Raw genomic sequence first — 27,481 nt, forward strand, 5'->3', positions numbered from 1 at the left:
TCATTAGGTGGTTCGTGGAGGTAGGCTAAAGGGGAATTGGTTTTTGGGAAGAAGGCATTTGAGGATATGTCTCAACCCCTTCCCGGAATTTATTTTGTTTGATCAATAGTGAATAAAAAGTCTTAATTGGTTTCAGACTAAACTCTCATTTTTTGATATTTTAAAGAGTAAACTTAATTAGATATTAAAAATATATATATTTAGTTATTGAACCAGAAGTTTTGAATCAGTTCAGAGAGGTTGGAAGACTCGAAACAAACAAGCGAGTTTAGCTTCTTTTTTTTATAATATTAAGTGTTTTTAATTTGCATCCATACCCTTAAAAATTCTCATATTTACTTATATGTCCCTATAAATTTAATATTTATATATATACACACACTAGAAATGTGTATAATATTATTTAAATTTTTTATTTTTCACTTGGATACTCCTTGAAGTTAACTAAAACTTAAAATATAAAATTTCGACAGAAAAAAATGAAATATTTTTATTCTACCTTTTATAAATTTTTCTTAGTTAATTTTTTTCTATTAAATTATCGAGGTTTATTTTGAAAAATAACCAGATCGATACCTATACCAATAGCATATATTTTATAAGGTATACATTTGGAGGGGCATACAATCAAATAATAAAATTTTGAAGGGTATACACGCAAAATCCCCTAAGAAAGTCAATTAATGGATTTGGAAGTTGGATTTGAGTCTAGATTTGGGACCCGGATCCGATAAAACTCGAATGTCGAACCGTTTGCCTTTAGCTTCTAGGCTTTATTTACTGTGCGCGAAGCTGCGAGTCCTCTGCTTTGCTACTCCCATCTCTCTCACCCTGATCGGGAAAAATGGCAGCTCCGGTGGTCCGATTCCCGATCATAGCGCTGATCCGTGTGTTCGGCGCCGCCATCGCGGCCATGGTTCTCATCTGGTCCGTTCATTTCCGGGGCGGAATGGCCCTCATCTCCGACAACAAAGATCTCATCTTCAATGTAAGCCCAGTCTACGCCCCTCTCTTTCTTAAGTTGTCTTGGTGATTTACGTTGAAGGTGATAGGGTCGGGATTCTCCGTTGAGTAATCTCGAAGTTTCTCGGTGTTTGGCCAACGGTTTGGTGGAAATTGTGGGAGTGCTGTCAAGAAATATTGAACTATAAAGTGAACCCTAATTAACCTTGTGGCTAATTATAGATGTGAATGAAGTAGATGGCTTAATTTTGTTGGCACTGGTTGGAATTTGGTCATTTACACAAAAGGACTCAGATTTCCCAGTGTTACCTAATATGTTGAATGTAGATATAGCTTTATATGATTCTTCCTTTAGACATTTTCTCACGCCTTCTTGCGTCAAAGCATTATTTATAACTCACTAAGATTAGCATCATTAGTTAGTGCACTCAGCAAGTTAACATTGTAGTGGGTTCTTTGAGTCTCATACTGTGGTTGATATGGTAATACACCTAATATGTTGAATGTAGATCTAACAATATATGATTCTTCCTTTAGAAATTTTCGCATGCCTTCTTTCATCGAGGCATTATTTATTACTCACTAAGATTAGCATCATTAGTCAATGCACTCAGCAAGTTAACATTGTAGTGGGTTCTTTGAGTCTCATACTGTGGTTGATATGGTAATACATCGCATATGTTAATCATTCATTATTTTTGTTCTCTTTCTCTGGATAAATAAATATACCAAAACTTGCACATGTGAAACACATTTTTCTTTTCATCCTTGTAGATCCATCCCGTACTAATGGTGGTCGGGTTCTTACTTTTGAATGGAGAAGGTGAGTACTCTTCTGAGCTTGAACTACTTTAATATAATATAGAGTTCAGAAAGATTTATTGACAATAGTCAATATCTGAAGATTCTTGAAATAAGTTGGCATCCTTTTAGTGTCATTTGTGACTTGTCTACCGAAATATGCAGTTTCTTCATATAAGCATGTGCATCCTATAACATGGGATAGTTTATCAGATCAGATGTTTATTAGAGAGAGAATTATTTACAGTGCTCAAAATTAGACACTCAATAAATGTCATAAATGGCTATATTGGTTCTAAAGTTACAGAAAAAAATTGTTAGTTTACTGTTCCAGAAGAAGTTATTACTTGTTCAAGTGTTGTCGTGAACTAGTAAAATATGTATAGTGCAGGTTAGAGAACATATCTCACTTATCTGGTGACCTGAACATGTCTAGTGCCGATCTACCTTTTTCAACTTGTATGACATAGGCAAATAAATAAAATTCTATGAAAACTAGGAACTGAGTGCATATCTTGATTTTACCGTTGAATTTGTTTCTCAAAATTAAGACATTAGCATAGAGTTGCTGACATAATCTGAATCTGTAGAACATGTTTCACTTGTTATTGGAACTACTATATTTGTTGACATGTGGAAGATCATCATATCTTCAAGTGTGTTATACATGATTGTCACATGCTTTAATAGTTCAACTCTCTGCTGCAATTGCACTTGATGTTTTTATATCTAAAGAAATGTAAGTGGTAGGAGTTCTAGAGTCGCGACTTGCAATTAAGGACTGAAATGGAAATTATGATCATACAAACCAAGGTTCTGAATATTATTATCAAGGTCTGCTGCTTGAAAAAATCGGCCGATATGGATTGGACTATTTTTTACTTGTATAAATTTTTAAAAATTAATATAAAATGTATGAAAAATACTAAAAGAATAGAAAAAATATTAGGAAAATAAAAAATCACCCATGCATCTTAGTTTCGCCATCAACCTGCAACAACTCTTTTCCTATAAGAGAATACCTAACTAAAAAGAAGAAGAAAAACTCCTCATCTCGCCAGAGAACTACTCGTTGGAGGTTGAAATCGTTGGAAAATTATTCGGTGTGGCTCTCCGTCGAGCCGTCACTTGTCATAGCTGAATCGGGAAGGATGCATTGAGGGAGATCACGCGAGAGAGAGATGGGAGAAGAGATAAGTGCATATGAGAGAGAGAGAGGGAGGGGGGGAGGGAGGGAGTGAGAGAGAGAGAGGGTAAAGTTGTTATTACTTATTAACTGGTTTGGATCAGGGTTGTGTCCTACCTGTTTAAGGATTAAATATGTTTGTTTCAGCCGAAATGGGTTTGAAAACCAATCCTATTCAGCTTGATAAAGCCAATTCAACCAAAACCAGCAAAAATATTGGTTTCAGTTATGGTTCAGGATCGACTATGGCCAATTCCAATCCGTTTTGGCCGATCCGGATGAGGATTGACTGAAACTGAGAACCTTGATACAAACTATACACTAGGGGACTATCTGTTGGTATTGTGATTCTTCTGGACCTAAAATTTTGACATACAAGTAAAACTGGCTATGTATATTTTGCAGGCAATGCTTCATAATAAAGGACAGGACAACAGGCCTTTTCTTCTCACCATGGTCTTTAAATGCCTCAATTTTCACACCCTTTCATTGTTTACATGGTATATTGCCGTACTTTTTTCTTTGGATATAATGCTATCGTTGAAGATTTCATCCTTTGGTTGGGTAACACATGCACTTAGGTACAAATAGTAGATTATTTCCCATCAACAAATGTTAGCACACCATTATTACTAGATTGATGTATATGCTGAACTGTATAATGAAACTGATTGTCCAGACTCCAGATAGTTGTTGAAGTATATTGCAGAATTACCAAATGAATGAATAATACATATACCTTCCTTTAATGCATTTGTTAGAATATATTCTGGTGCTTTATTATAGAACTACTTCTTTCTCTCACTCTATACATTCTCATGTTTGCATATGCAGCTATATTAGCATACAAGACGATATCAGGAACCAAGAATTTCAAAAAGGTGGTGCATCTTACCATGCAGTTCCTTGCCTTGTGTTTGGGTTTAATTGGCATATGGGCAGCCTTGAAATTCCACAATGATAAAGGAATTGACAACTTCTATAGCCTCCACTCTTGGTTGGGATTGGCATGTATCTTGTTATTTGGTATTCAGGTGAGTAGTGAGTTCTTGTTTATAGCCAACAATCTCATTTCCTAAAAAGATCAGCTTGTTGTAATATTTTTGTGATTAATTGTCTATTTTCTTTGTGCAGTGGGGCACTGGATTCACAACCTTTTGGTATCCTGGTGGCTCGAGAAATGGCAGAGTGTTCTTGCTTCCTTGGCATGTTTTCTTTGGCGCATACATATATGCCCTTGCTGTTGCAACTGCTGTTACAGGCCTACTTGAGAAGGCTACGTTTCTCCAAAGCAGCAATATAATATCACGTTACTCAAGTGAGGCTTTGCTAGTAAACTTCTTAGGTATCTCGCTTGTAGTGCTGGGTGGCATTATTATTCTTGCAGTTGTTTCTCCTGGAACTGCCAAAGGTGATGCATACAGAGGTATTCTAGAGTAGCCCAGCATTCTGTTATTAGATTGGTTTCAATACTTTTCTTGCACCAATTTTGCTGTCTTACAACAACTTGATTTGTTTTATGTTTGTGCGCGATAGGAGACTGACAAAAAATCGCACTCTTCTTTTCATTTCCCCCCCTTAAAACCTCAGCTTTAGGGACTCAAAATGATTAGAGGCGATATATCTTGCTATCTTGCTAGTTGAGTTGGTGCAGTGCTTCATTCAAATTGAAGTTTCTTTGATCGGTCACACTGAAGTATGAGGTATGACACTTCAGTGTTCTCACATTTCCTTATGGAATTCCAATGAGATCACGTTAACTTTCTTGTTTCTCTTATTTTCTAATTCTACTTTTGTATCAAAATTCAAATAATTTTGTTTCCGTGTCTGATATCGGCGAGTTACCATTTCTAAATATCTTCCACTTGTATTCTTTGTTCCTGTTACTGTAAAGTGTAAACTGGACAAATTTGATGGTGTTACTGAGATTTCTTCAGATGGCAATAAATTCAAATTTTGTTTGGATTACACAAAAAAGTTTGACAAGGGGGACTCTTGCAATAATTGCATTTGATTTTTAATTTAGCATATAAAATTGAATGGATTAATTTTTTATAGTCGATATATATATTTTTAAGAATAGAATGCACACAATTTTTATATGCGGTGCACAATTAAATTTATTATTATAAATTAAAAAATTATGTATATTAATTTGTAAAAGCTAAATTATTTACTTAGTTAGGATTGGGCTAGAATATTCTAGATTAGTTTTTAAGATATTGGGCTTGGATAAGATATAGTAGGCGAAGTTTTTTGAGCCGAGCCGGCATGGCCTGCACTGCCCATTTGAATCCGACTAGGATCGGGCCAGACCCGAGTTGGGCCGGAGCTTAGCTCAGTTGGTTTCAGGCGTATTCAGGCCCGACTTAGAATGGGTCGGGCCTTTTGATTCCTGGCAAGCTCCAACCGTCAGTTCCTCTCCATTGAAACTTAACCACGTAACAAAGCACATCGCACCGAATCGGTCCACGTGCCCAAGTTTTTATTCTATGTATGCGTCCAACTTTCAAAACCTATATAGATGGCCGAGGACCTGATGCTCTAACAACGCCATGTGAGTAATACTGGTAGGTTTAAGGACGAAGAAGAAAAAGCTTAGGATCTGCTGTTGGGGAAGAAGTAGCAACTATGCCGTACGTGCCGGGGTGCGTGCAGTGCGGGACGAGGAGCAACCCGTGCCGGTGCAAGGTGGTGGGACCGACGTTGGGGTTCCTGGCCTTTGCAGTGGCGGCGGTGGTGGAGTGGCCGGTGGGGGCGGTGGTCTACCTCTTCCGCCACGTCAAGGGCCGCCGCATCATGGCCCATCCGGCCGCCGTCATCTACCCTAAAGTCACCAACGCCATTCCAATCTGATCACCTTTCCGTGTACACTTAACCTACTACGATCAATAAAGTTTCTTTCTTCTTTTTTTCTTTTATCCCTCGAGAACTGCACAAGTTTGTATCATCTCCATCTCAAAATTTGTGGTGGAGTCGCAGGGTTGAGCGTGGGTGAATGAATAGAAAAAGAAATTTCTTTTCAAGAACTTACAATGATTTGATCCTGTTCAATCGATATCTATCAGAGCTAGTTTCTACTTTCTTTTCTTTTTAATTAATTAACCTTCGAGTACTGTAAACTGTTACAACTATGTTTATTCTATAATTAATCGGCATACTCTTATAATCTATAAAATATAAAGGAGAGGAAATAAGTTGTGTCATGGGTCTAGACTCTAGAGGCCCATATAATCTATATTGATTTAAGTCCGCTACTAAAACTTAACTGGATATCTAGGTTGGGTTAGATTCGATTCATGAATAACAAGCATAATATTTCCTCCGTCTCTTTCCACGTCCAACGGGCAGTTTACACAGACGTTACTTTGCATGGCATCAATGTCCATGGTCATGGATGACGCACAGAAAAGGACACCATCTAATATTATTATTATTATTTGGTTTAGAGGGCACCGTTATTTATTACAATGATTCCAACCATACCATTAGGACGACCCCTTTCTTATGGCAACCTTCCCTTAATACCATTACTCTCACCACTCGTCTTCCACCTGCTCCTCTCTCTCGCTCTAGAGTTCAACATGTTAATCCTATCACACCAATTCATATCTAAATTCATACTCCTTGTTCTCCTCGTAATCAAGACCATACCATCGCCAGCTCGCGCAGATAATCCTACGCCGGAATGCCCATACCCGTGTCTACCGTCGCCGCCGTCGGTCGGAAGCTACCCTCCACCGCCGCCGCCTTATACGCCATCAGGGCCGGCTTACGGTTACCCTCCGCCGCCCCCGGGGACGCCGGATTACGGATACTATCCGCCGCCGCCGCCGTCTGGATATGTACCGTACTATTCTCCACCTTATTACACTTATCCGGCACCTCCCCCTCCTAATCCAATTCTGCCGTGGTTCCCGTTCTACTACAAGTACCCACCGCCGGTGGCGGCGGCGTCCATGGTTTCCTGCATGGGTGCAGCTTTTGTAGCTCTACTCACTACGTTGTTGGGAATTTTTCTTCTTTAGTGTTTGACCATGCCATTCTTTTTCGTTTCTTTAAGCATCTCTCTGTTAAGAATTTTATCAAAGTTATTGTAACCCTTTGACATGTATTGTTTCTATTATGTTTTCTGGTTCTTGCTATTCTTTTCAATTTTGGTGCAGGAAAATTGAAAATGTAGCAACTTTCATGCCCAAAAAAGAAAAAAAGAAGAAAAAATATCTTGCAGTTAGGCTCAATCATGCATGCCAAATGCCCAGATCTCCATTGCTATGCATTTGAAGGGATAAAAAGAAAAAAAAATAAAAAGTTTTTTTGGAGTTCAATTTAGAAGGGGCTGGTTGTGAGTCAAAATCAGAGCATTAAAATAAAAGGTAATGGTGATTTTTAATATTGGCCTCATTTCTGATGCTAAGATGTGGTGTCCTTGTCCATCTTCTCCAACCACCAATGAACAAAATGGTGTGGCCCTTGCTCGTCTGGATGATGGACGGCCATGATTACGATTGACAAGCTAAAGAAATTGATGTTCATATTATAGTCTTCCAATTATGCACCTAATCCTTGTGTTAGGTGAAGTGAAGGGGTTCGTGTGAAAATGGATAATAGTTTAATTAAGGCGATTAATTGTAATCTTGTCGTAATCCAAAGATAGTTCGAGAAGGTAGATTAAAGAATACGATCTAACTTGTAGTGGCGTCCATTTTAAATAATTCTTTAAACCAATCTTTGCCAATGTCGGTTGTGGAAACTCTATTATTGATGAGAGATGATGAGATGAAGTGATTCTCATTTACTATTTCTTGCCTCAATTACCGCTTTATTCGGGATGTTTAATTAGATGTTTAATTTAATCCTGGTCTAATCATGCTTCTTGGTGTAAAAGCTTGACAGCTCACTACACTTTAGGGCATTTGGGTCTTGGATACGTGTTATCTGGTGCTTGCGCTACACCTGTTTGAAAAAATTCCCCACTCATCTGAGAACTGTTCCTTTGAGGTTTGTGCTGAGTCGGAGGTAAGCTTCTACACTCTTAATATAAGAAAGAGATAATACTCACGTAAATGTGCACGATTTATTTTGCAAATTATCAACACTTGTATTCATTTGTAGAAAATGATGAACATACTGGTACAAAAGTTGCAGAAACGCATCTCTGCTATTACACACAATGACCTATATCAGGCTTCGGCTGTACATACTGTAGAAAGAAGGAAAAAATGATACCTATGCAAATTATTGAAAGACATCTATAATTCTTCGCTATACAACAGATGAATGAGGAAAGAAATGCAGGTGTGGTTGTTCTGATGCTTCTTATCTTCTCTGGAAGTTGAACACCTTGATTGCGAAAGCAAAGACGAAGGCAAAGAGGATGGTGAAACCGACGACTGCAGTGGCGACCGCTCCCAAGAAATCGTGCCTAAATCCAAAGTAGTTCTTAAGAAACTCCTGCACAGTTTCACCAGTGTCTAGCTGGTTTGTGTAGTCTCCAAACTGCGACGCAGCAAGTCCATACAAGGTCCAGGCGACGGGGCATGCCCAGTAATACCAGCTCCACCATACCGGGATTCTCTGCAAGCAATGACAAGCATCTTTAGCACCTAAATTTGATTAGCAAATACAGTCAGTTCAACGGTACATGTGGTAGAGTAAGGGCTTACAGGTCGAGGAATGAGGTAGCCTGCGAAGATGTTCCATATTGCATAGAATGCAGTTGAGAGGATGGCACCGATGTCGCTGTTTGGTGTCATCGCGACCGTCATCATCCCGTAGAAGGTGAAGTACAAGAATGTGAAGAACATGAAGAACAGGTACCAGAAGAATTTCTGTACTGTCCAATCAAAACCAATGCAACTATAGACAATGACCCCATAGATAACTGCTTGTAGGAAAATGTGTGGGATCTCTATCATAACCTGCAGGGCAAAGAAATAAGGTGAGTAATAAGTGAGATGAAGGAACTCTCTCTCAGCACATGCATGAAACTATTCTTATGTTTTGATAGAACAGTGCATGTCACAGCAATAGTTACAGTGATCTTACCTGTGCAAACGCATAAGGTAGAGCAGAGTACATTCCAGCAGCCTTCTCTCTATAGAAGACTGTTCTTTCAACATCAACGATAGGTTGCACAGTCATGCCATTCTGGATTCCAATGAAGAGAACAGCAGCATACATTGATCCCAAGGAATTGAACACATCTTGCTGTGTGCTCCTGAAATTTTCAAGCAAGTGGATCTACTGTTATTTCTCATTGCCAAAAGAGTAATTGAAAGAAGAAATCAACGCAGAATGCCAGAAACAAAGGAGCTGTGCAAGAGAGAGTTCTCTTACAGAGAGAAAGATGACTTACACTTTCTTGCCAAGCTTCCAAAAGATTGTTCCGAATATCAGGGCAATAACAGTTGTGAAGAAGATTCTTGTAGCGGTGTATGATGGGTTACGCCAGTACGAATTGTGTTGCTTCCACAAACAAGCCTTACATTGTGTGAAGAAGGATTGCGAGTACATAGTTGGGAAGAAGAGGTCACTTGAACCAGGGGAAGGTACACTAAGCTCCTGAATTAGAGCTTTGTTTCTCCTGTAAGAAAATGCCATCAGTGAGCATTGATTATACAGTGGAACTTAGCTTCATATAACTTTTCCAGAAATTTGAGATGCATTGCGAGTATGATTTCGACAAACTTCCTACCTGTACAGATCAGAGTTCTTGTATATTTCAGCAAAGTCAACACCCAAAATTTCTTCTTGTGCTAGTGTAGTCACCTCCAACATCCATGTTGCTGGGTTGTAACCATCTTTAATCTTTCTCACCCCTTTTATGTCCTATAGAATACAATCATACACGTTGAAAATCCATTCAGTTCTTTTGGTTCATAGAATTTTTAGGAGGAGCATTGTAATCCCTTGTGTCCTGCTTGTCCTTACCTCAAAGTAATTGATCAAATCATTTGAATGGCGTCCGAGCGGTCCAACATATATTTCTTGTCCTCCTCGTTTCATGAGGAAGAGCTGAAGATGTAGCAGAAAGAAATAGCAGATGTCAGTATCCAAGTTTATGTCGCAGAAAGCTCAAGTAGAATCAAATAATCAATACTGATTATTGACTTCATTAGAAAAGCACCAACCTCATCAAAAGCTTCAAAGATATCAATGCTGGGCTGGTGAATGGTGCACACCACAGTCCTTCCTGTATCCACTGTGTTCCTCACTGTTCTCATCACAATTGCTGCTGCCCTTGCATCTAGTCCAGAGGTAGGCTCGTCCATGAATATTATGGAAGGATTGGCTACAAGCTCGACAGCAATGGTGAGCCGCTTCCGCTGCTCAGTTGAAAGACCATTCACACCAGGCAATCCTACCAGTGCTCCTCTGAGTGAGTTCAGCTCTACGAGTTCCATGACCTCTTCGACGAACATCTGCACTCATGATTGCTGCAAGTTAGTTGAAGCACTTATCAGAAATATACTCTATTCAAATTAAAGACAACTCTGACCTTTCTTCTTTCAGCATCAATCTCAGCAGGTAATCGCAGCCATGCGGAGTAGAGAAGTGATTCATAAACCGTGACATGTGGAGAGTGGATGTCATTCTGCTCACAGTAGCCAGATATACGTGCGAATGTTTCTTGTTTCTTGGGGTATCCAGATATGAAGATGTCTCCATCTATGTAACCGCCTGTCTTCCTTCCTGCCAAGACATCCATTAGAGTTGTCTTGCCAGCTCCACTGACGCCCATCAGTGCAGTGAGGACTCCTGGCCTGAAAGCTCCGCTCACGCTTTTCAGCAGCACCAACCGATCTTCTTCAACACCGTTGTCTCTCATTTCCTGCCGGTAACAAATATTAGAACCATTTGCTATGTTCTTTCATTATATTCTCTGAAAACAGAAGTATCTGAACTCCAATGTACCTGTGGCATGTCCACGGAATATCTGACGTCATTGAAGGTGATTGAAAGCGGAGAGAATGGGAGTACCATTCCCTTCTTTCTGCTGTCTGTGGAAGCTTTACCTCTTTCTGCACAGAAGTTTTGAAAGCAATGTCATATACCGTGAGTGGAACAAATTAGTATAATGATGACATAGACCAGTTGGCTCATGGAGACTAACCTTCAGACGATTTCCTGGCAGAGTCAGAGTCAGTTCCTCTCTGCAATAGTTCAATGCTCTCTCCTGTTCTGTTGGCATGTTTCTGCTTCAAGTCCTCTTCGGATATAGTTGTCTGACCCTTGCCGAGGGCTGCAGGCATTACATCATGATGGTTAGTACTAAACATCTAGAATACAATGATTTATGCACGAAAAGCATTGTAACTTACGGTCAAGCCAGTGAAGGAAAAGAACGAATAAGAGGTTGAACAACATGATGTATCCAAGCAATCCACCCACACCAATCCAGTACCAGTTGGGATCAACAAATATTCCGCGACTCTTGAGGAGCTGGACTCCAAGTGTGTCATTGCTGAATGTTGGATCAACAACCTGTACGTGGTTGAACATATTTGTTCTGAGACAGTCCACTTTCGTAAGATATGAAACTGGTGCTAGTTCATGAATCTTATTATTACCTTTCGCCAATTTTTTCCAAGAAATTCGTTGACTGCTGCTGCATTCTGCGCATACATCAAGGGAGAGGACCAATATCCCCAGATCCAAAATTTCTTGATTTTTTCTGCAAAGAAGTGATCATGAGTTACTCGACAAGAACATCATGAATTTCCAAAAAGTGACTGATAAATTGGCACAAAATTGTCAAATGCAGTTTTCTCAAAAGAATTGATGTACCTCTTGATATGACAAATCCACCGAGGATCAAAACCACAAGCTGAGAGAAGGAACCAAATGTATCTGCAACCACCATCTCCCGTCCAACTGAAGCAAGGAGACGGAAAAGCCCAGATGCCATTTGACTCACCAAAACAAGTATCAGGTAATGTCTGAAGAACCTGTATTACAATCAAGAATGTGCTATTAAATGAGAGTTCACTTAAGAGCAATCCAAGCCAATCAACTCATTGTAAATACTAACCTCTGGATGCTTGGTTCGAAGCCAATAGTATAATAAGTCATGACTATCCAGACAGCACACTCAAAGAATGATATGGGAATCTTGAGGATCCATGATGGTAAAGCATAAGTCCAAGATGGGTAGAAGAGGAAGTCCCTTTGTTTGTAGAATATTGGAAGCTTTACTATGGTCATGGCTACTTCAGCAAATCCATTGAAAAGATGTGTAACAAGACCAAGAAACAGGGCACCGAGGTAGATAACAGCATCTGCATGTTCTTCATGGTGCATTTTTGTGCGCAAAAAGACCGTCATAGCTATCATTGCAAGGATTATAAGCTGCAAAGATAAAAGAACAAGAGTATACAATGAATGTTAGATCTAGGACCTTTTAATTGTCAAGAGCCAGAGCAGATGTAGCTTTGCACTCACTTGGACTACTTTGAAGATATAGACGAATGAGTTTCTCTTCATCAGCAGCCACTCCCTTGAGAAGCAAGCTTTAAGCAACTCCATCTTGCTAACTCCATACTTTGTAGTCGTTAGAGCAGCAGGATGATTTCTACTCCTGTCAAATGGGGTGCTCAGCTCCTGGCTTAGCTTGCGACCGAGATGAAATGACTGAAAAGCTTCAGCAAACTCATTCACAGAGATATATTTGTATGGTTCAGATCGGCGTGCCCAGTACTGATGCTGATCCTTTCTTGAAGTTACCTATTGTCATAAGGACTTTGTTAGGTTGGAGTGTTTGATTGATTTTCATCAAGACATGAGATAAGCCGCAATTTGATGAAAAAAATAGCTTTTGCATTTATAGAACTTACTTCTTGCAGAAAGTCTGCAACACCTTTTCTCTCAGGGCATTTAAAGCCCATTACTTCAAAGAACTCTAGGACATTCTCTCGGGGACCTTGGTAGACAATCTGTCCATCTGAGAGAAGAATAATGTCATCGAAGAGGTCATAAGTCTCCGGAGCTGGCTGCAGCAGGGCGATGAGTGCAGTTCCTTCGAGGATATGAACAGATTGTCTAATGGAGTTGACGATTTGATAAGTCGTCGAGCTGTCAAGCCCGGTTGAGATCTCATCCATGAAAAGCGCTTTTGCCGGTCCGACAATCATTTCACCTGCATGAGGTAAAAACGAGCAGTGCATGCTTAGCTTATGTTCCTGAGCACCTCAAATGGGTGTTCTTCCATATGCTTTCAATCTGATTACCTGTCGTGACACGCTTCTTTTGTCCTCCGGAGATGCCCCGAATCATTGCATCTCCTACCAGTGTATCAGCACAGATGTCCAGACCTAAAATCTGCAAAGAAATAGATTAGAATGATTCAATTGATGCAAGTTTTTATTCCAAAATTAATATTGCATCAGTATCACATCTTATTGTTCTTGGTTACAACTTATACCTTCAGCATGTAATCTGTGACCACTGTCTCCTGCCCCTCTACTGATATAGCCTTCATGTAGAGATCAATATCAGGGTCCGGCTTAATGTTTGCTTCCTTCTCCCTCCGAGATAGCTCTGTCAGCATGTCTGAAAATTGTTCACATGGAAGAGATTAATTGCACCGTTCATAGCTTATGACATGAATTATAAAGTGGATCAAATCATCTTCTTTATCTTACCATAACGTGTTCCGACTCCCTGGCATCTTGCAGAGAAAGCTAAGGTCTCTCTTACTGTCATTTCTCCAATGTGAAGATCATGCTGACCGATATAAGCGGAGGTCCTCTGCGGGACGAATTCATCCATGTCATGACCGTTGTAAGTAACCTTCCCTTGGACCTGATAAACATCAAATTAATTATTTTTCTTCATTGAGGATATAATATATGTAAACAACTACATCAATCACTAAATGAATTATTCCTAGAAAGTAATACCTGTAGTGTTGAATCAAGTTTCCCTGCCAAAGCTAACAAAAGTGTTGTCTTTCCAGAACCAGGGGGGCCTAGAAGAAGAGTCATTCTGCAAAGAACATAACCAAGACGATACTTCTCAGTTAGTGGCACAAATTGAATTCATCTGCAAAGTGTTCATGCCAATATAACACTGCTACTCTGGCAAATGGACGTCTATTCTTACCTGCTAGGCTTGATGATCCCACTGACATCATGGAGAATCGAGATCGGCCTCTTTCCACTCGGAATGATATGAAGATAGCTCAGAATGACCTGCAGTTATTTGATCGATTAAAATGGATATGATTCAAATCCTTGATCCAAATTCTCAGTGACTATAAGCTGGACCTACCATGATCTTGTTAACAAAGAAGTTGAGGAATGTAGGAATCCCACGATTACCGACATAAGCCTCTGCATCGATATTCAAGTTCTCAAACCGGACTTCGATCGTCGGATAATCGATTCCAACACTATAAGAGGAGAAGATACGGTCAGTACTTAAAGGAAATAATAGATGCAATCATACAAACATGAAGAGAACGATGCGAAAGTGCAAGAAGATGATCAATCTCACCGGTCCATTCGGCTCCTCAGCTTCAAGAGGAACTTCTCGTTGTCCTCCTCCGCAGTTCTGACCAACCTCTCCAATAGAGTCTTCTTCTCCTGAATGCCCAAACCACTGATGTCAACCTCCTGCAGCTCGCCCGCCTCCCCTGCCATTATTCCTCTCCGCATTCGGTCATAAGTCGGAAGCTTCTCCAACGCGGCCCACTTCAAGGCCTCTTCATCATCTTCTTCGCGCCCCGATCGCCCAAAGATCTGGCTGGCCGTCGACAAGCGTCTCGTGGATGCACGCCACGAGGAGATGGAGCCACTCCGCATGCTCCCTCGCATGCTTCCATGCAAACTCCCTCTCAAACTCGCCATTCTGTCGCTTTGGTCCATGTTTCACTTCTCACTCCTTACCTCCCTCGTCCAAACTCTCCTAATGTCTCAAAGCTCACCAAGAACTCAATTTTGCAGGAAACCCAACAAGACCCAGATGTTTGTTTTGGATTATCAACACAATTCCTTCAAGCTTCAGGCCCCATTTGCAGTGCAACAACAATACAAGAGATGTAAGCTTTGGAGCTCTTCTTCTTGCCTCTGTGATGTGGGTATGATTTGGATCAGGGGGGATTCCTTCAGGCTTATAAAGGGCAGGTGTCTTCAATCATAAGGTCAAGACTTGCAGCTATAGTTGCCTGGTCTCCTCTCACCGGCAATTCTTTACAGCAGTGGAGGCATGATTTCTTTGACCGATGGAGAGAGGTTTGAATAATTGAATTCGAGGAAGACGCCGTTACCAATCACGAGAGTACGCAGAGATGGCAAGGAAGTCAAATCGAGGGGGCTATATTCGATGCTAAGTTTCTTAAGCTGTCTTGCTTGACTCCACCCTCAGAAGACAAAGTCACATCACTTCTAAAATATTGCGGAGGATAAGATGCGAAAATAATGTAATTTAAACGAATGAGTCGACGTCGCAGTTCGACTTGGCATTAACGTCATGGCAAGTCAATACTAATTTACAACAAATTGACCAAGTAAAGACAAAAGATCGTTACAGCCTAGATCTAGAACTAGTTTGGAGTCTTTGACCCGTTCAAATGTCGGATTACTACAATGCTAGCTCAGTGGAGGGTAAAGTGGCATGAAACGTGAAACGTAATCTTTATTATTTATTCGATCTCGAGCTTAATAAGTTATATTAGAGTTGTAACCTTTTTTGGCCAAATAATGAACTGGAGCCTAGACTATAAGAATAACGGCAACTGTTTCCCTTGGTAAAATTTTAATAAAATTTATGCTCCTCAAATTTCCATATATTGGGATTAAAATCCTTTAACCCAACTAGCCAATAGTGATGGTCAACCAACGAAACAAACTTAGTGGATTTGAATCGTTTGACTAGATCCCGATCTTAACTTTTTATACAGCAGTCTTCCCTGAATGACAGGCAAATAGTTCCTCCCTACGACCAAGACTTAATCTCACACGAAGATAGATTCACCTCACTTGGAACCTTTTTATAAAGCCTCGTTATTTGAAAGGTCTTTCAAGAAGATACCTACTTTATCCTTTTACGTATATATATTTAAATGTATTATTTGCAAGTTAATGGTGTTCTTCTACGTCACATTTTTCAGTCTTTGTAGCAAGAAATGGTCCATTTTTTTTTTCTTCCAATAAGTCACCTAATACTATCAGCAGTGGATGGCCTCATTATTCTCAGCTCCGAAATATAGCATTCATTAGTCTCTGCTCCAATGGCACTTGCATTAACATTGGCATGGAGAGTGAACTGAATCTCGGATAATATAATAATATAAGCCTAGGATTTTCTCTTTTTTTTTTTTAAAAAAAGAAAGAAAGATAGAGTAAAGAAACGAGGCAAAAAAGAAAGAAAAAATACAAATAATATTTACAGTTTTTACTTTAAAATTGCAGCAAAACTTAAGATTCTAAAGTTTAGTAATTAGTAGTCAGAGTTAAAAGTGAGTGCGAGATTTCGTAATATACACCTCGTTGACCTGGGAAATTGAACTGGAAACGAAGTCGACGGATTACGGATCCGGGTCTCGGATAACGTTTGATCCGATATGTACCAAGGACATTCAACAAGGCGAGAAGGTTGGTTTAAATTCTGCCTTGCTCTCCTGAGTTAAGATCGCGCCTTTTTGGTCTCTTCTCGAACTCTCCAATGGCGGGCTTGCGAGAGAGCTGCGGAGATCGAGGTCGAGATGCTTCGATCTTTTCCAAATCCGGTGATAATTTTGATTCCTTTATCGAATTTGGGAGAGAAGAGCTGAAGGGATCGTTAGTTTTATGTTCATAGGAACCCTAGTTCGTAGATCCTATCGCACTTCCTTGCGCTAAATTTCTGGTGCTGATATTTGGATATCATCTGGTTGTCGAAAGATTACTTATGTGTTCTTCGGTAGTAGCTAGTATGCATCTGGGTCAAGATGTTGTTCTTTGGATTTAGGGCGTTTCCAGCTTAGGATACTGCTTATCTAGGATTAGAAAGCAACATGGTAGGATCTTGATGGATTTTTGGTTGAAATGGAACGATTGGATCTTAAAATGTTGTTTAGCGTTCTCTATTTCTCTCTTTGATTGAGTTTGCAAGAAAGCATGCAAACTTTAATATATTGGAAATTGAAGCACCGTTGTTATACCATAATGAGAAAAAAATTATTTATCGTTGCTTGATTGTGGTCATTGAGAATTTTTTTTCATATTTAATTAATTGCCGGACATTTTATTGATCCGTATTTTTTATAATTACATCATTAGAACACAGAAATACTAACATTTTGAATTCATTCTTACTCAAAATTAATTTATGCTGTTTCACTTACTACCGACAGGTGACTATGCTTTATCGGTGATTAGGTGTAGAAGTATACCTGCCTTACATCATTATATCATTTGTAGTCCACAGTTTGTTATATCTAGCTGCTAGTTTGATGTTTTGATTTCATTTCCTCTTGAATTGTGCAATTTACTTCTAACGTAGTCAGTCGTTAAGAAATAACTGTATGCCAGGAAATACACTATTTATTGAGTGTCTGCTCTTTATGATCCTTGCAAAAATCTGGTGGTAGTCAGTCATGTCTATCTTTTGCTCTTTAACAAAATATAAGAATGTTGGAATACAGCAGATTCATCGATTTATTTACTATTTTACTTGCATAGGTTAGCCTTGAACAATATGAACAAAATAGCCAAAGTGATTTCTTTCTTATTCTTTTGATTCTTTTTACTGATATTCCTTGATAGAGAAGGTTTAGTAACAATTTCTTTTTTTAATATCCAGGCTCTGGAGTTTGCATGATGAGTACCTCATGGAAAGATAAACAACATCCAGCTTTCATCAGTTTCATTTCATCGTTCCTCAGTGCAAATTCATACCGTCTTAACTTCCTGCCTATAGCACCTGTACTTATCCTCTCACTTTGGAATTATTACATGAAGTCAATCTAAAAAATTTGATGGTTGAATTACAGGATTTCATATTCAACAATGGTGGATTATCCGTTGCATTCATCTTTGATACAATTTGGGACTGTGACAATGGATCTGCCATCTTTAGCAGGTAACATATCACCATTTTGCTGTTTAAGTTCCCATCTTTACTTGATCTGTTGATCTTATTGGCATCTGCAGAGTTGATAAACTGAAAAGGCAGTTTAAGAACCTGTACGTTGTTGTTTCTGTTCCTACAAGAGAGCAAAATGATTCTTTCAACCGTTCATACTTCAAGTAGGTCTTGTATGCAATGTTGATGTGAAAATTATTCCTTAGTCGAGCAGTTATTAGTGATCAAGATATGGTGATAAGGTATGGTGTGGAGCTTGGAAGTCCAACCTTTGTTCCAGTTCGTGATCCAGAAATGGGTTTCGAGAAGATTGTGAAAATAGCTCATTCTCGTGGGGGTAAAGCTTTGACGCTGCTACTGAGAATTGCAATTTCTCTCTGTTCTTTTTTAATGAACAACATGCTTGCGATTCATCCACAGTATGCAAACAACAAGGTGCCATCTCCATGATGAAAAATGAGGTCAGTAAGTGCACCTCTTCAGTTGCTGCTTTTCCATTCATTCTTCATCTAACTGGCATTCCTCTTATACTCAAAAGCGTGAGCGTGCGGTTCAAGGCATGGATTTGTTTCTATCGGTGGTTACCTCCATACCAGGCATTGACAACCATGACGCTAATGCAGTAATTCATTAAACCTCGACTGCATTCTCCTTAATTTTGTTCTCGTTATGCATATTCTTATATCGACATAGGCTACAGATGAATTTCAGAATTTTTAGTAACATTCATTTCTTTTCTGCTTAGAAGAAAGTCCTTGCCTAACAAGATGTTCTTTCTTTCATTATTTAGCGCATATGATACAAGTGGTCTGAGTACATTAGTTTCGTTAAGCAAGATAGACTCCGAGTTTAGCTCAGCTTGACTGATCAAGCTAAACCTCAAGCCAGGTTCCTCTGAGCCTCTGAGGTACTTGGTTCAGTTCTACTGGTTCATAAAGCCAAGTTAGGGTATGTAGAATAAGGTTCTCTAGGCAGCACAATTGATGAAATAGCATTCTTCTCGGCTCATCTTGTGATTTGCATTTGGTTCAAATCTTTCATTTCTAGTGTTTTGGTATTCTTAAAGTAAATTTAACAACATGCTGGCAAGGTAATCTATATGGATACCTCATATGTGTGCCTACAAAATGACCAGGGAATAGACTGATCGAGACAAGGTGACTCACAAACACAGACGAATATACCTCTGCAAACCAGTAGCAAAAGAGTTTCTTTCTTTCTTTCTGTGAAGTCAAACATGATTTACTGGGTTGTGGCAAGTTTTGGCTGTTATATAATTTTGCAGTTTTATGTGGGTTCCTATGTTGTACTTACCACCTTAGCATCTAACATGTATGTCTCTTTTGTTTTAGCTTGCCCAGGCAATTGGTTCAATAGAAGCGATATCCAGGGCATCCAAGAACTTTATTTTGGAAAACACTGACCTTTCGACAGATAAAGCAGAAAGAATCATGAGATTTTTCAGGGATTCGGAGTACTACCTGAGTCCAAGAATCACTTAATTTCTACATGTATGATTTTCACTAGCTAAAGATACTTTACACCTCTCTTCTGCATCAGTTTGTTAGTGGTGTTTACGCACCAGAAATTCACGAGTCTTATTATTCTGCATAATGCATTGTAGTTTGTCCGTAGATGTTTGTGCTAAATATCATAAAGTCTCAGAGAACATTAAGGTCGATGAACTATTGTTTTCCAATGCATTAGTGTCTAACTCAAAGGAAATGTAGCTTTAAGTCTAGCGAGCATAAAGCTTGATGAAATATGTGGAATACAAGGAAATAAAACTCTCAAAGCAGCTTTAATTATGTCAACCAAGTATCAACTTTCTGAAAAAAATTCTTCTCAAGGATGTTCATAATAGGATTTAGTCTGTTTTCTTGGAATGTAAACTTTAAATGCGATTCATGTTCTTAATATTAACACCTTCTCTAGCTGACTGCTCTATTCAACTAATAGAGGGTAGTTCGTCTTAAATTTCACCTACTTGACTTTATACTTTTCTGTTATAAATATACTTTGTTTTTATTATGATTACACATTATGTCTTGGTGATATCATGGATTGACCAAATAGTATTCTCCTTAGCAGTCTTGAGTATGCATGCTGCTCTCCTCGTACCTCCCATAAATGGGAAGCCCTGCTCATTGGAATGCTTTTTTTTTTTTTTTTTTTCACTTCATTTTACGTACATATTAATATGTATAGTTATACACTTCTGGTAATAATCCTCCAATCTAGTAGTGTAATTTCGTACACCAATACGAGAATGCTGTCAATTTTCATAGGCTTTTTTTATACTTTAGAAGGTGCAAGGTGATCTGTGACATCTAAAATCGTACACTACTAAGTTTTTTTTTCCTATCTCTCTACTTATTGTGATGCACATTAAACACTTTCTTCTTGCTAATATATTTTTTATCCTTTCTTCCTCTAGACTTTTCTAGTAGAAGTTGATGATTACAGCAATAAGGTGCGTTGTTCTTTTCTCAATCTGCTGATTAGTTCATTCGCATTTTCTTGTCCAAGTACTTTTGCTCACACGAAACCACCAACCTGAGGGCCATGCGCATTTAACCTCTGATGCACCCCTTAATCTGAATTATGACCCACAAAATGCCATTAAATTCCATGTTACGTCGTCTACTGTGGTCAAAGCGTCCAAATTCTTAGTTACTTTTATCATTGGAGATCTGTACCACGGTGTAGTGGCGAGATCATGACCTCTTACCACACCAATGACCAGATTCAGTGGCATTTAAATCTCAGCCGTATCGACCGCACGTGAGATTCCGGTCCCCGCGCACACATGTGACCGGTGACCTGTCACGACTCGAGACCACAACTTAGGCATGTGAGAAAGCATGGGTACCGAGTGCCGTGCTCCCAAGTTCGGAGAGGAGAAGTGAATCCTGTTCGCCTGCGTGGTCCTCCACCTCGACTATTTTCTTTACCGTTCGATCCTCATCACACGGCCGTCAAGTTCCTACGTTGGGACGTGGATCGTAGGACTCTGATCTGGTCCTTAGATCTCTGACCATCCACGTGATCACCTGTCGTCCATTCGCACGCACACCCAGTAGAATCCACATCCCAAAGTGTGCACCTTAATTGACAAGCGGCACACTAATCCATTGTTCCCACACAGGCATTATTAAGTAAGTATAAAGCCAACTATTAGAATGCATAGATAACACGATTAAAGAACAAACAAGGTGCGGAGGAGTGGGGGCTAGAATAAATCAATAGAAATCGCTAGTTATTTATCATCGAGTATTATGTGTTACTAGTGCTGGTAGTACTAGTGTTATCATGAATCATATCAGGAGTGACATTGTTGCTATTACTATTATTGTTGTAACCGACTGGCGCCACGTCATCGTCGCATCCACACCAAGCGGAGGCGGAGAAGAGTGGCCGGCCGTGCCACCCAAGCGTCAAGCACCCATCGACCTCCTCCACGCAGTAGCCTTCGGCCGAGAACAGCGTTAAGAGCATGCTAGCCTGCTTAAACGCATTTGATCCGAGGTGGACCGGTCTGAGACCGGCCCGGCCGAGCCGGTCCATCCACCGAACAAGCGGCTCGTGCCGCTCGATCCGCTCCGACCCCTCGGAGCACACCACGTTACATATCTCCCTTTCCAGGTACGCCTCGGCCAGCTTCTGGTAATGGATACCACCGGCCTCGAGGGAGTCGAACACGGTCGAGTAGTAGAAAAGCGCCTCCGCGAACCGGTCGAGGAAGCCCGGTTTATTGTGATCCGCTTCCTGCTCGACCATTGTCACGATTTTGGGCCGGAGCCCTGACACCCATCCCAGAACCGAGTCGATGGCGTTCTGATCTCCGAGGAGGCGGTGGAGCTGGAGGACTGCGTTGACCGCTACGGCCTCGCCCGGGGCCACGTGGAGCATCCAGGGCCGCACGTCATCGAGCCGGTTCGCCGCGATGCCGCGGAACGCGAACCTGACTCGAACCGAGCGGGCCAGCTCGGCGAGGCGAAGGCCGACATCCCGGAGCTCGTCGCGTCCCGTGGAGGAGGGCGGACCCACTGCAGTGAGGCGGAGGAACGGAGGCCCATTGGGCCGGAGGGCGAGGGCCTGAATCAATGCCGGCCATTGGAGGCCTTCCATCAGATTGAAGTCGATGACGTGGACGCGATCGTGGCCCTCGAATGATTCGAGAATGGCCTGGTTGGAAGTGAAGTGGGCGAACTTGAGGTAAGGGGATGACTCGTAGAAATGGTGATAGAGGAGAACGTGGTCCGAAGGAGACATGTGGGGGTGAGGAGAGGAGTGGATCCGGCGGCGGAGGGCGTTGGAGAAGTAGGCCGCGACCTTTCCGATGCCGCGGGAAGGGTTCACACGCGTGAGCACGTGGTGGATTTCGTCCAGGAGGGCTTGAGCCAATGGGTTGTCGCCATGTTGGACGGCCTCGGCGCAGTTCATAAGGAGGTGGACGAGGCGGATGCCCGACTCCTCCTCTCGCTGCTGGGCAGCGATGACGGCCGTTTGATGTAGCTGGGGGCAGACTTGGTCCGTCCACGTGGAAGATACAGGCAAGGGGAGGGGAGGGCAGGGCTGGGTATGGGTCAGATCGGAGAGTATGGTGTCGACCCAGGCAGTGAGGTCGGAGGGGTTGTAGTGTACGGAGTCGGGGATGGAGGCGGCGGCATCGTTGCCGCCGACCATGGCTGATTCTAAACGCTCCAGGCTGTCCGCGACGTGGCGCAGGTCGGACGAGCGAACGTGGTAACCGGCGCCGGCCAAGATGCCGTCGAGCTCCGGCATGGATCCGTACGTGTAGGGTCCCATGTCTCTTGCATGCGCTAAGCAGCTCCCCTTCGACTCTTCGACTCCGGAAAGAGAGAGGGTGAGGAAAGAGGAGTTGAGTTGCTACCTATTGTTCTCATTTATTTTGGTGATAGAGGTGGGGGAGAGGGACTGAGAGAGTGACGTCAGTACGAGCGACAGGAACACGTGGCAAGATCATCTGCCGAGGTAGTAGACACGTAAGGCTGGCACGGTATGCTGTGTGAAGTGCTTTTGGTACCAAATTGATTTGCCTGCAGCCCCTAGTGCAAGAATTTTGTGCGCTCGATAGCTCCTGAGTCAGCGATAAGGATTATATATAATTGAACTACTCTTATACCATACTTTAAATAAAAAGGAAGGGGCAAAGGTAAAGGTTAACACTGATCTCATTTCTAAACCTTAAAGTGTCGGGCCCCAGTTTGTGGGTCAGAAGACTAGATGCCCATTTTTACAGGGCCCAAGGACGGGGTGTTCAAATCTGTATTAATTGATAAATCTATTGCTGTCTGTGAGGCGCTTTTGTTCTTGAAAATAATGGGATCAACCATCTAGGATGGAGTCTGCACGGGATTCTTTTTACTCGTCATTCTTAATGTCAAAACTCAAAGCTAATTGGACTGCCAAAAGTGATTATATTTTAACCTTATTTATATTTTTTTTAAATTGTAAAGTCACACGTATTTATAAGGAAGATAAACGAATCATGCTGCTGATTGATTTGCTAAGTGAAAAATTCTCTTTTAAGTTTCTACTGCCCTCGGGACTGGATTCTTGATGCACTCATTTCATTCTTTGTGAGCCAAATATAAGAATAAAATAAATAGACTATTTTACCTGTAAAAATGAAAGGGTAATAATTATTTCGGTCATAGTAATTGTTATTTTAGTTAATTTTTTAGAGCATGTAATAATATTAACCATTGGATGAAGAGAGAAAAACTAAACGTTTAAGTTAAATTGTTTATCTAGGTAAAAAGAAAACATTAAAGATTCATCTTAAAACATGTAGACATTTGTTTGGATTCTTTCGTGTAGTACCTTGTTTTGATTAATTGATACCGTGCCAGTGTGCCATAAACGGAACGAGTGATCTATTCATCTGTGATTAAGCCCAACATCATTACATCCGTGGACATGTTCTTTTTTTTTCATCAAAAAGAAGAACAGCATCATAAGAAATTGAACCTGGATTCTTTAAATTAAAAGGACGTCTCTTATTATATAGGATATCTTTTGAGTATTAATATAATGCGGCAAGGATAAAATAAAAAAGAGATCCATATACCGTTTATGCTGTTGCTTTCGATATCATCTCTGCTGTGAGGTGGGTTAAAGTGTCCTCGTAATGGTGGCTGGTCCATCATTGGACCAGCCACGTGTACGTTTTAAAAATGCATAGGAGACTTGAGAGGGAGGCCATCAAGTGGTAGGACTGTAGTCGCTTTTACATCGGCTCCATCCCGTTCTCGGTCGGTCCCATCTCCTTACCATGCCAGATGAGCACGACGAACCCGAGCGAGTCCACAGGAGTGGTGAGTCGAGCATGGCCCATGGGCCATGGTCCGCGGGGAGGGGGGAGATGGCTGCTCGCCTGAATGTTTCAGGAATAGCCAATTTGAGTCTCTCTTTCTGTAGGACCCATATTGACTGGGCCCCTGTTAAGATCATAGGATGGATAGTTGAATAGATACTTCCCTAAAGTTGTCCTTATTGTTATTTATCGAAGATAAAAGTACTACTAACTTTTTTGCAACCGACATTGTTGATCTAATTATGATTACAATCCTGCTATTTCACTAGTTCTAGGTTGAAGGTCACCATAAGCATAAACATTTTGTTACGTTAAAAGCTATACCCACCAAGTCTTTATTATGGCCAGTTCATATATTCAAACTACATACTCAAATGTTAATTTGAAGAAATAACGACGGATTAAAACTGTTCTAAGGGTTACAAATTCTAAAATATCAGAATTTAATGGCTTATTATGTTAATTACCATAGAATATTAACTGGATAACTAAGAAAATACAGAGCTCATTTTTTTTTTAATATTAGCTGTTTAAGATTTCTGCTACATCTGGTACTCTACTTGAGGATAAATATTGTAAAGAAATAAGTACCAAAATTCCCCTCCTCGTTCTCAGTGCTAATTGAGGGTCAATAATGTAATTTTGCTTTGTCTGTTAACAATAGTGAGGTCTCAAAATTTTGATAGGAGGTGTGGAGGGGGGGAAGTACTCATGAGGTGTATGTATATTATGGGCATGACTCAGTTATGAAATTAAGGTGAAGAATTTATAAAATTACAAAGTTGAGGAGAAAAAATAATGGAATTGGAGGGAGGATAGCAAGATCTCATTTTTCAAAGACTAGTTAGTTTTGGGTGGAAGCCAATCAAATATAAGAGCTTTGAAGTTGAAGTCACCAAATTTTTTACTAGATAATAAATAGTTGAAACTCCCAAAGCTTTCGGAGGATGAAGATGTTGGGGGATTCCTCCAATAAGATAATAAGTCATGATCCGAAATGATCGTTGTGTCCCCGATCTTTGAACTGATACTATTAACTACCTAAGTGACATAGATATATAGTTGAGGGTAGCTTTCGCCATAAAATGTTGCAATAAAGGATATCAACTGGGTCGATTCATTTTGGGAAGCACTGCTACTAATTTGAACTTATCCAAATTTCAGGATAGAATTTGTTTTGATTTATTATTACTCTCAGTCCTAATCTTTGCTTCAATCCAAGAACAAAGAGCTGTTCCATCATCTCATCATTTATAACTTGTAAGGTGATATCTTCTATATAAACTAAGTCGTACCTCTTTCATACATTCCTTCCAACACTGTACTTTTAGATTTGGGTAGCATGTGGGCCTTAATATGTGATTATTTAATATGATATAGGCCCAAAAAATTCAGGCCAAGAGCTCGGTCCAATCCCAGTATATATCATGTACGTGTTAAGCAAATCGATCTTAGTCACCTGCAAGTGGAGTAGTTTCTCGATGATGTCATTTAAATGAAATGAAATGACAACTATATCACTACTTTCTTTCCAAATTGATATAACTAAGTGATCGCCAAGTTGGACACTTCGATTCCAATTTATTAGGATTATGAGTGTAATGCATGGAAAAGTTGTTAGTATTAGCCACTATTAATTTGGAGTAAGAGTATAAAACCATATTTATAGTTTTAATCTCTAGTTGTTCTTGGTGGTTATTGGTTTGACCATTGAATAGTCTTGGCGGAAGATTGTTTGAAATTTGAAAAACTTAGCTTGGAAGGAATGCCGTCTCTCTCTAGGAAGGACAGCATTATTATTATTATGATAAAGCCATTGGATGCTCATCCTCATGCTTCTGTTCTAAACCGTGTTCTACCAACATACTTCCTTTCAAATGTTCTCGTAATAGCCCATTTAGTCTGTGAGACTATGAATAGTTTTTTTTTTTTTACTTTAATCTTACTTCGATAAAACTTATCTAATGTTATTTTCCTGTGTCAAATATCGAAGATGCTTTCATAATATTTCTGATGTTTTAAAAAGACAATAAATGTAGAGCATTTTTGACATTTCATTGGTAGCATCAGTTTAGTCAAGTTTGACTTCTATTTCACATTGAGAGATAGGAAGCATCATAATGAAACATAAACTATTGTGGGTTTCATGCAAAGATTTCATATGAACATGGTTGGTATAGATACTGGAGCTGTAGGTTGAATTAGTCATTTTGAGAAAAACATTGATAAAGCTGCATGCTCCAATGTGTGCTTATGGGCTAAATAGTTGAAGTATTATTGTTAAAGGACATTAATTAGGTTGGCCCTGCTGATATTATTTTATATTGATAAAGTCTCATATTATTTTATATTGAATAAATCGATCATGCTGAAAGAGTGAATGTATTGGTAGGCCATGCTTTGTAGATCAATTAGGCTAGTCATATACTAAGTTAAGTTGGTGAAGTATCACTTGTTTTTCAAAGGAATATAAAGACTGTGAAGCATTTCCCAATTAAAAAAGAGGCTAAGGTTGTTCTGAATCAATTACTAGTCTAGAAGATAGTTAGGTGGTTGAAAGTTGAACAGACGAAATTCATGCACGATCTTTCTATGCACCCCTTGAATGTTAATGACTGTTCATAATATTTAATATGCTTAGGATTGCAAATAAATCAAGTTTTAAATGGCTGTAGTTCCACCTATCATATTTTAAATATATAAGTTTGAGATGAACAGTTTATGATTCTGTTCATGGATATCCATCCATCTTACTGGGAGATAGTTTGGATAGCTACGGCACCAAAGAGATTTTGAAAAGTTAAAGGTCCCCAGTAGATATATTGCTGCCTGTGAGATCTTATTAGCAGTGAAATGGATTTATGAGGCAAACCCCTATAGGGGCATATGACACACGTTAGCTGTTTTATCTGAACGACTTGCCCAATTTTGTACACAACCCTTCTGGTTTTAAGATTCCACTATAGATTACTTGAAAGGTACAGGAGAGATTCAACCCTTCAGAATCATTTAAATTGGCATGAGTTAGGTCCTTTTTTGTGTGAATTAGTTGATTTTTATATTGATGATGCTGCACCTAGTGGATCATACTGCCACTTCTAACTTAAGCAGATTCAAGATCA

At 40.0% G+C, this 27,481-nt stretch overlaps 5 protein-coding genes and 1 long non-coding RNA gene across 11 annotated transcripts; 4 read left to right on the plus strand and 2 right to left on the minus strand.

Annotated features, from left to right (window-relative positions):
• The first annotated feature begins 772 nt into the window (after window positions 1-772).
• LOC140786559 (transmembrane ascorbate ferrireductase 2-like) lies at window positions 773-4,927 on the plus strand. 3 transcript variants are annotated; one of them, XM_073135067.1, is made up of 5 exons: window positions 773-988; window positions 1,738-1,786; window positions 3,785-3,984; window positions 4,085-4,376; window positions 4,487-4,625. In XM_073135067.1, the coding sequence occupies exons 1-5, from the start codon at window positions 845-847 to the stop codon at window positions 4,492-4,494; spliced, it is 693 nt and encodes a 230-aa protein (XP_072991168.1). In that variant the 5' UTR covers window positions 773-844; the 3' UTR covers window positions 4,495-4,625. The 3 variants fall into 3 exon arrangements, with proteins under 3 accessions (XP_072991168.1, XP_072991167.1, XP_072991169.1); XM_073135066.1 differs by having other exon boundaries at window positions 774-988; window positions 4,541-4,927; XM_073135068.1 differs by lacking the exon at window positions 773-988 and adding an exon at window positions 1,566-1,627 and having other exon boundaries at window positions 4,541-4,927.
• Window positions 4,928-5,488: 561 nt separating this feature from the next.
• Window positions 5,489-5,979, plus strand: LOC140786560 (uncharacterized). Its single transcript, XM_073135069.1, has one exon. The coding sequence runs from the start codon at window positions 5,582-5,584 to the stop codon at window positions 5,804-5,806; it is 225 nt and encodes a 74-aa protein (XP_072991170.1). The 5' UTR covers window positions 5,489-5,581; the 3' UTR covers window positions 5,807-5,979.
• A 2,047-nt stretch (window positions 5,980-8,026) lies between these two features.
• Window positions 8,027-14,899, minus strand: LOC140786558 (ABC transporter G family member 39-like). The gene is made up of 23 exons (XM_073135065.1): window positions 14,447-14,899; window positions 14,222-14,342; window positions 14,054-14,142; window positions 13,852-13,936; window positions 13,594-13,753; window positions 13,374-13,501; window positions 13,180-13,270; window positions 12,787-13,088; window positions 12,395-12,676; window positions 11,985-12,301; window positions 11,741-11,901; window positions 11,524-11,627; window positions 11,275-11,437; window positions 11,067-11,195; window positions 10,868-10,974; window positions 10,452-10,784; window positions 10,084-10,374; window positions 9,884-9,967; window positions 9,648-9,781; window positions 9,309-9,536; window positions 8,999-9,170; window positions 8,617-8,871; window positions 8,027-8,527 (listed from the first exon to the last, which is right to left on the minus strand). Exons 1-23 carry the CDS (start codon window positions 14,815-14,817, stop codon window positions 8,270-8,272), a joined length of 4,365 nt encoding a protein of 1,454 aa, XP_072991166.1. The 5' UTR covers window positions 14,818-14,899; the 3' UTR covers window positions 8,027-8,269.
• Window positions 12,960-15,470, plus strand: LOC140786562 (uncharacterized). 2 transcript variants are annotated; one of them, XR_012108655.1, is made up of 4 exons: window positions 12,960-13,097; window positions 13,627-13,732; window positions 13,908-14,811; window positions 14,896-15,470. It is a non-coding gene; the product is annotated as an uncharacterized lncRNA (long non-coding RNA). The 2 variants fall into 2 exon arrangements; XR_012108654.1 differs by lacking the exon at window positions 12,960-13,097 and having other exon boundaries at window positions 13,590-13,732.
• A 1,087-nt stretch (window positions 15,471-16,557) lies between these two features.
• LOC140787330 (protein PARTING DANCERS homolog) lies at window positions 16,558-23,363 on the plus strand. Of its 3 annotated transcripts, XM_073136197.1 has the most exons (9): window positions 16,582-16,679; window positions 17,735-17,856; window positions 17,925-18,013; window positions 18,085-18,180; window positions 18,259-18,353; window positions 18,437-18,477; window positions 18,555-18,638; window positions 19,369-19,527; window positions 20,454-23,363. In XM_073136197.1, the coding sequence occupies exons 1-8, from the start codon at window positions 16,616-16,618 to the stop codon at window positions 19,516-19,518; spliced, it is 741 nt and encodes a 246-aa protein (XP_072992298.1). In that variant the 5' UTR covers window positions 16,582-16,615; the 3' UTR covers window positions 19,519-19,527; window positions 20,454-23,363. The 3 variants fall into 3 exon arrangements, with proteins under 3 accessions (XP_072992299.1, XP_072992298.1, XP_072992297.1); XM_073136198.1 differs by lacking the exon at window positions 20,454-23,363 and having other exon boundaries at window positions 16,558-16,649; window positions 19,369-19,752; XM_073136196.1 differs by lacking the exon at window positions 20,454-23,363 and having other exon boundaries at window positions 19,369-19,752.
• Window positions 21,243-22,828, minus strand: LOC140787328 (protein SLENDER RICE1-LIKE 1-like). The gene has a single exon (XM_073136195.1). It carries the CDS (start codon window positions 22,826-22,828, stop codon window positions 21,293-21,295), a length of 1,536 nt encoding a protein of 511 aa, XP_072992296.1. The 3' UTR covers window positions 21,243-21,292.
• Window positions 23,364-27,481: the final 4,118 nt, after the last annotated feature.

Source organism: Typha latifolia, chromosome 4, assembly GCF_019914945.1.
Source record: "Typha latifolia isolate L0001 chromosome 4, TyphaL0001v2, whole genome shotgun sequence".
Taxonomy (NCBI): Eukaryota; Viridiplantae; Streptophyta; class Magnoliopsida; order Poales; family Typhaceae; genus Typha; species Typha latifolia.

What these genes read in the sequence shown, in the direction of transcription:
- LOC140786559 (XM_073135066.1), top strand. Translation starts at nt 845, where the DNA reads ATGGCAGCTCCGGTGGTCCGATTCCCGATCATAGCGCTGATCCGTGTG. An exon ending in CTTACTTTTGAATGGAGAAG is followed by an intron (nt 1,787 to 3,784) that starts GTGAGTACTCTT and finishes TTGCATATGCAG; the next exon opens with CTATATTAGCATACAAGACG. An exon ending in CAAAGGTGATGCATACAGAG is followed by an intron (nt 4,377 to 4,540) that starts GTATTCTAGAGT and finishes TTAAAACCTCAG; the next exon opens with CTTTAGGGACTCAAAATGAT.
- LOC140786560 (XM_073135069.1), top strand. Translation starts at nt 5,582, where the DNA reads ATGCCGTACGTGCCGGGGTGCGTGCAGTGCGGGACGAGGAGCAACCCG.
- LOC140786558 (XM_073135065.1), bottom strand. Translation starts at nt 14,817, where the DNA reads ATGGACCAAAGCGACAGAATGGCGAGTTTGAGAGGGAGTTTGCATGGA. An exon ending in TGGATTTGTCATATCAAGAG is followed by an intron (nt 11,628 to 11,740) that starts GTACATCAATTC and finishes ACTTCTTTGCAG; the next exon opens with AAAAAATCAAGAAATTTTGG. An exon ending in TGCCAGGAAATCGTCTGAAG is followed by an intron (nt 10,975 to 11,066) that starts GTTAGTCTCCAT and finishes ACTTCTGTGCAG; the next exon opens with AAAGAGGTAAAGCTTCCACA.
- LOC140787330 (XM_073136197.1), top strand. Translation starts at nt 16,616, where the DNA reads ATGGCGGGCTTGCGAGAGAGCTGCGGAGATCGAGGTCGAGATGCTTCG. An exon ending in GGATCTGCCATCTTTAGCAG is followed by an intron (nt 18,014 to 18,084) that starts GTAACATATCAC and finishes TGGCATCTGCAG; the next exon opens with AGTTGATAAACTGAAAAGGC. An exon ending in TTCAACCGTTCATACTTCAA is followed by an intron (nt 18,181 to 18,258) that starts GTAGGTCTTGTA and finishes TATGGTGATAAG; the next exon opens with GTATGGTGTGGAGCTTGGAA.
- LOC140787328 (XM_073136195.1), bottom strand. Translation starts at nt 22,828, where the DNA reads ATGGGACCCTACACGTACGGATCCATGCCGGAGCTCGACGGCATCTTG.